At 48.7% G+C, this 5,858-nt stretch overlaps 1 protein-coding gene across 1 annotated transcript, besides 9 other annotated features; it reads left to right on the top strand.

The window, feature by feature from the left end:
- Window positions 1–27: 27 nt before the first annotated feature.
- Window positions 28–67: a sequence feature (A-rich).
- Window positions 68–499: 432 nt separating this feature from the next.
- Window positions 500–517: a microsatellite.
- Window positions 518–655: 138 nt separating this feature from the next.
- Window positions 656–683: a microsatellite.
- Window positions 684–833: 150 nt separating this feature from the next.
- Window positions 834–859: a microsatellite.
- A 287-nt stretch (window positions 860–1,146) lies between these two features.
- Window positions 1,147–1,182: a microsatellite.
- A 229-nt stretch (window positions 1,183–1,411) lies between these two features.
- Window positions 1,412–1,445: a sequence feature (A-rich).
- Window positions 1,446–1,659: 214 nt separating this feature from the next.
- Window positions 1,660–1,719: a sequence feature (A-rich).
- A 205-nt stretch (window positions 1,720–1,924) lies between these two features.
- TraAM80_04305 (uncharacterized protein) lies at window positions 1,925–5,122 on the top strand (the record flags this gene model as incomplete). Its single annotated transcript, XM_029381238.1, has 1 exon — window positions 1,925–5,122. One exon carries the CDS (start codon window positions 1,925–1,927, stop codon window positions 5,120–5,122), a length of 3,198 nt encoding a protein of 1,065 aa, XP_029238915.1.
- Window positions 5,123–5,302: 180 nt separating this feature from the next.
- Window positions 5,303–5,339: a sequence feature (GA-rich).
- Window positions 5,340–5,591: 252 nt separating this feature from the next.
- Window positions 5,592–5,614: a microsatellite.
- Window positions 5,615–5,858: the final 244 nt, after the last annotated feature.

Below are 5,858 nucleotides of genomic sequence, written 5' to 3'. Positions count from 1 at the left end.
CCGTATTGATGTGACTGTTTGTCCTCGTTTTTTTTTACTTTTTTTTTTCTTTTACTTTTTTTTGTTTGCTATGAGTGGTTGTGAAGACTTTTATCTTGAAAGTTTTGTGACATGCCTTTTTTAGCTGGCTTGCTGCTGTTCATCAAAAAGGCACGGTGGATCGTTGGCGTGTTTTTTTTTGTTTCCCTTTACTGGCGTTTTTCTCTCATTGCTGTTGGGTTTTTTTGGCGCCAGTGGTTGGTAAGTTTTTGAAGCAAAAATGTGCGGATGGGAGGAGTGGATTGTTCAGCTGTTTCTCTGGAGGTGAGGAGCGCGTGAGAGCGTTGTAAGCTAGCGTGACTCTTTTTGCTAACTTGCTTAGCATTTTTTTCGGTTTTTGTTTTCTATGCTCTTGTGCTGTGTTATGTCGTGAGCCTGTTGGTATGCTACGTGTATGTGGAGCTGAACACGACTGGAGTCGAACTCACGTGGGCGGAGCGGGGGGACGGCAATACTGCGCTGTGTGTGTGTGTGTGTGCCACCGCCACGTGTAAAGTTCGTGTCACTGTCGAGTGATTTTGAGGCGGGTCCCTCAGGAAGATGCAGGCGTACGTGTTTGTGTAAGTGGATGCATGAAAGGCTCTGGAGGGCCCGAAGCGCTGAGAGGTGTGTGTGGGGGAGGCAGGGAGAGGGGGAGGGGGGGAAATGGCTCGAGAAAACCTGTTTATATTTTGAAACACAACACAACAACTTGAGGGGGAGAAAAGGAAAAAATAAAGAATACTAGGAATAGAAGCAAGGATTTGAAACGATGTGTTTGCTGGTGATTTTCCCTCTTTTCCTTATTAGCACGCTTTGTTTTTTTTTTTGTTTTTTTTTTGCCTTTATGGTGTATCCGGGTGCGTCTTACACCTTACTGTTTTATTAGTGCAGCTCTTGTCCTGTTTTGTCTTGTTGCCGCTACCACCATCACCACCACTACTTCTCTTTGGTATAACTCCTATTCGCATTCGCGCACGTCTATACACCACGCACACGCGTGTGTGTATAATAAACTCTCATGCCTGTTGGACGCCGCCGACTGAGGTCAGTAACAGTCGCACTATTAGTTGGCGTGAGACAAACAAAAGGAACCTAAGAGAGGAAAACACCACAATAAATTAATCCGAAGGAAAGAATGGATGAAAGAAGGAGAGAGAGAAAACTTTTTTTTTTTTTTTTGAGAGGAGAGGACTCCCGTGGTTGCATATACGGTGTACCTTTGCATGGGTGTGTGCGCGTGTACGTGGCAGAGGGAAGGAGTGCGTGGGCGTGTGTGTTAACAAGGGAAGAAAGAAACAAAAATAAGAGCAAGAAGACGTCTAAGGAAGCTGCTCCTCCACAAAAAAGTCAGGAATACGGGCATATGATGCAATATTCCAAATTGTGTTCGTTTTTTTTTTCGTTTTTATTTTTTTTTTGTGTTTGAGAAACTCTTCGCTTTTGTTTGATTCCCTGTTTTTTTTTTTTCCGTTTATTCATTGTGTGGTCGTGTGGATCGCATGAGGGGACGCCATGTGTCGCGGCCCTATGTCTTTATCCGCGCGTCTTCTCTCGACGACGCTTCAATGTGGGTCAAGTTTGCGCTGGAAGGTTTCTCTTTGCTGATCTCTGATTCTGGTGTGTGGGCCAGCCACGCGACTCTCTCTTTCTCTTTTCCTCACCCTCTTCTTTCTCTTTCTCTCCTTGCCTTTTCTTTCTTGTGCACGCTGGATTTGATCGGCTTGCCTGGTCTGCAGCTGCCTTTACTTGAGTGTTTTGTCTTCTCCCTGGTAGCCGGGTAAAGAGAGGCACGGCCGTGAACAGAGCCCAACTACACAGCAGCTAACGCCACACAAAAACCAAAGAAGGTGGGGTGAGGCACAGTACCACACGGTGTAGCTGTACCATATACACCTGGTGAGTAATGAAGGAGAGCGAGGCCAATGACGCAACGACGCCTCCTACGGTTTTGCTGCCACCCGGCGTGTACGCCACAGCCTCATCTGTGGATGCTGCATTGAGCGAGGCCATTACTCGTGACAGCGCTGCAGATAAGGGAAAACCCTCATCTGAAACTGTAAGACCGGAGTCGATAGAACGTTTTGATAGACATCGTCGTTTGCGCCGCGCACTTGCGGCGAAGGAGGCAACTTTGCTGGAAATCACGCAGCTTATTATGCATGACACCACCCCAGCAAGGGTGTTACACGCTTCCGGGCGACGCGTGGCAACACCCGTCGAGGTTTCTCTACCATCCACGATGGCCGCAACCACCACTACCGCGGACAGTATGGCAGTGAACTTGTCAACAGCAACTCGCCCAACTGAGCTGTGTGTTGCAGAGGCGCACCAGGATAGAGATAACACGAGACTGTTAAAATCCATAGAGGCGGACCATGTGAAAGAACGGACGCGAATTGAAAAACTTGTGTATGAGCTTCGTCGAGAATTGGAGGCAACAGGGCATACGTTGCGCAAACAAACAGCAGCCTTGAAGTCAGTAGGCATGGGAATGGCGCGAATGGGCCCGCATCGATTGATAAAAGCACAGCGTGAAAAGACGACAATGTCGTCGATGGCATCAGAAGCTTCGCTTGAGGAGAAGGTGGGTCATCGTCGTGAGTTAAAGGCTTTTCGCGAGCGGGTTAAGAGTCTGGAGGAGCTTCTTGCCGCTGCACAAGATCGCCTTGAGCGTACGGAGAAGCGATGCGCTGAGCAGCAGGCGACGACGCTACAGTTAAAAATAGACAAGATGCAGGGCGATACAACTCATGTGGTTGGGGCCGGTGGTATGTCATCCGATAATAATTTTTCTGTAAAGCGTGGGACGGCTTTGGCTACAGAACCTGCAGTTCGCAGTCAGAATGAAGAAACCAATGACAAAAGTATTATAAATAGAGTTCGTGATTTAGAAGAAACACACCGTACGGCACGTCGTATGTGGAGTGTGCAGGAAAGTGAATATAGACGCTACATTAGGGCTCTTGAAGCCACAATGTCACGGATGGAACGACATATGTCTGCAGAAAAAGCAAGTAAGGCAACACTGTTTAATTTGACGCTTAGACTTGTCTCTTGTGAGGCATTATTTAATAGGCGCAACAACGGCGCAGGATCTGTTGATCCATTTGTGGTAGTATACAGTCCCAGTGGCGAAAGGGTCTATGAGACGCGTCCGCGAGAAGACACAGACTGCCCGGAGTTTAGTGCAGTGGATGATAGTGTGACACTGAAGGCGGCGCGTGGCTCCTCATGGCATATTTTGCTTGAAGTTTACTCTCGGGGGATAAATAATGCGCGGCTTTTTTTGGGACAAGCAAAGGTCCCCGTGGGGCAGTTGTTGAAAAACGTTGAATCGAGTGGTCTAAGGAGGCATTCTGCAAAACTTAGAATGCGGGATCGTGAGACAGACAGTGAGATAGTGCGGCATGCCCGTCATTTGGGTGTGATTGTCTTTGATGTGACGGTAGCAGTTGTGGGTTGCAGTGCAGCTTGCGATCGTCGTTGGCGCATTCCATCACGTCTTTGTGCGGGTCGACTGCTTTCCCCTGGGTGCGATGGAGAAGAGGAGAAAAACGCTGATGCGGATGCTACGAAGGCTGGGGGACGTGCTTCACCTCTGACAGGACTTACGCTTCGAATTTCTGCCGCAAATGGAATTCTTCAACGCGGACTGGGGGATAATTCACACCCGTACGTGGTGGCGTACGACAGTGGTACGGGCAGGGAGTTGATGCGCACCCCACCCATTGCGGGGGCCAGTGCGCTCTCATGGGAAAGATGTCCTGAAGCCTCTGTTTTTATTCCTTCTTTATCACATCAGGGAAGCATTGTTTTTCGTGTCTTTGATCACGATAAGGACGGCAGGAATGAATTTATTGGTGAGGCACTTCTTTCAAGGCATCAAATATCCACGGGGAAGGAGTGGCATGAACTGAGGCTGTTTCCCCATGAAGATGAACCACTAACATACATACGAGAGTACCACGGTCGACTCGGGAAGTTACTGGTACATTGTACGCGAGAAAGAGAGCCTGACGGTGTGAGATGTACCGAGAAAGAGGAGGGTCATCTGCATCGGCCGCATGCCTTAACAAGATCGTCAAGGATTCTTTGCGATGAACCCGTCGCTGATGATGTGAATATTTTGCTTCAATCTGTCACTGTTCAAATTTATGTGGAGGGTTGTCGGGGCCTTTTGGATCGATCAGGAAGTGGGGGTATCTTTGTGCGTATGGTGGCGCCCAACTCTACTGTGTACACTACCACCGTTGTGCCCTGCGCCTTGGACCCCTCCTGGATGAAGGAAGATGGGTGTGCCACAATGACGTTGCACCCACTAGATTCTGGTGTCATTGGTTTCTACGTAGTGATGTGTGGGTGGCAGCTAGGAAGGAAGGAGGAGACTCTGGGTTACGCCCAACTGGCTGTTGAAGATCTTTTTAGGCGAGGGTTGGGAAAGAAGGAGCTGCAGTTGGAAGCACAACCTCACGAATCTGATACACAGCTTCGACAGTGCCCCACGACAGCCCTAGGAAGTATATTGGTGTCTTTTGCCCTTGCTGAGGTGAGCCCTGTGAACACACATGTTGGGGAGGAAGAGCCAGCTGCGGAACAAGCCTCAGCAATCGTTGCGGCCGAGGCACTCAATCAGGCATCTGTCTCTCCTTTTTCTGCTTCATCACCGACTCGGAAGCGAACGGAGGAGGTGGAGGCCCCAATATCGGTGTCTCTACGCATATTTGTTAAAGAGGGTCATGATCTTTTGGACTGTGATCAGACAATGTTCAATACAATGGGCGTGACGGATCCGCGGGTTCTTGTGTGGGTTGGTCCCGACCTTGCTTTTACGGTTCCTGAAAAACGCGATACAGTCAACCCCGTGTGGACTCAGGAAGAGGCTGAGTTTTTGCTCCGCGTGCAGTCGACACAGATCATTCGGTTTGAGGTACAAGATGTGGACGTGGCTGGGTTTGACTCCATGGGATGTGCCACCATTCACGCCTCCGAGGTCATTGCCTCGCCCGGAGTACACAGCTTGCCGGTGATGCTAGACGGAACGCAGTATGGTACACTGGTTGTCTCGTTTGCAATTGATAGAAACAATCAGTCTAGCAGCTGATGTTCACTTTTTGTTTTTGGGTTTTGTTGTTTTATGGTTTTGTTGTGGTTGCCATTATGGCAGGTGTTCCTCATTCTGATTTTGCTATGAAGTGTGGGTGACTGTCTTTACGGCGTGTGTGTGCTATATTGATGTATTTTTTTTTCCAGGTTTGATCGTGACGGGCAGCCATGCCTTGAGTTTTTTTTTTTTTTCTTGTGTGGTGTTATTTCTTTTTGGAATTCCTTGTTGCTCGTAGGGACGCTGACAAGAGCGAAGAAGGCTGCCGCTGCCGTTGACTTGGCACAGAGGCCCAACCACGACCCCGGTCATAGAGGTCGATTTGTGCGCCGTTGCGTTTCTGACTGTTGCGCAGTGGTAAAATATTGCGAGCATTAGAAAAAGGTGAGACGCGTGCACAGACAGAGACACACAAAATAGTAATAATAAATCACGCGGAGTTTTGGATGTGGGATGGTCTTAAGATGTAATATATATATATACATATATATAGACTTCAACCGGCTTCAGCCTGCCAAAATTGCCTTCTTTGAGTTTTGGGTTGCGTTAATACATGACGTTTGTTCCCCTCCACCCCTAACTTTTTTTTTTTTTTTTGGTTTGGTGTTCGGGATGGGCGAGTTTTATTTTGGCAACGTCGGAGGCTCGAGAGGCCAGGGTGCCAGCAAAGTAACACGAGTAGAATAAAAGGGAAGGGGAGGATTTCCCCCCCTGCGTCTGAGGATGTCAGGGCTGC

The sequence above is a fragment of the Trypanosoma rangeli genome, assembly GCF_003719475.1.
Source record: "Trypanosoma rangeli strain AM80 chromosome Unknown Tra_15.4_contig_00124, whole genome shotgun sequence".
Lineage (NCBI taxonomy): Eukaryota > Euglenozoa > Kinetoplastea > Trypanosomatida > Trypanosomatidae > Trypanosoma > Trypanosoma rangeli.
This window is presented reverse-complemented; position numbering and strand designations above follow the sequence as displayed.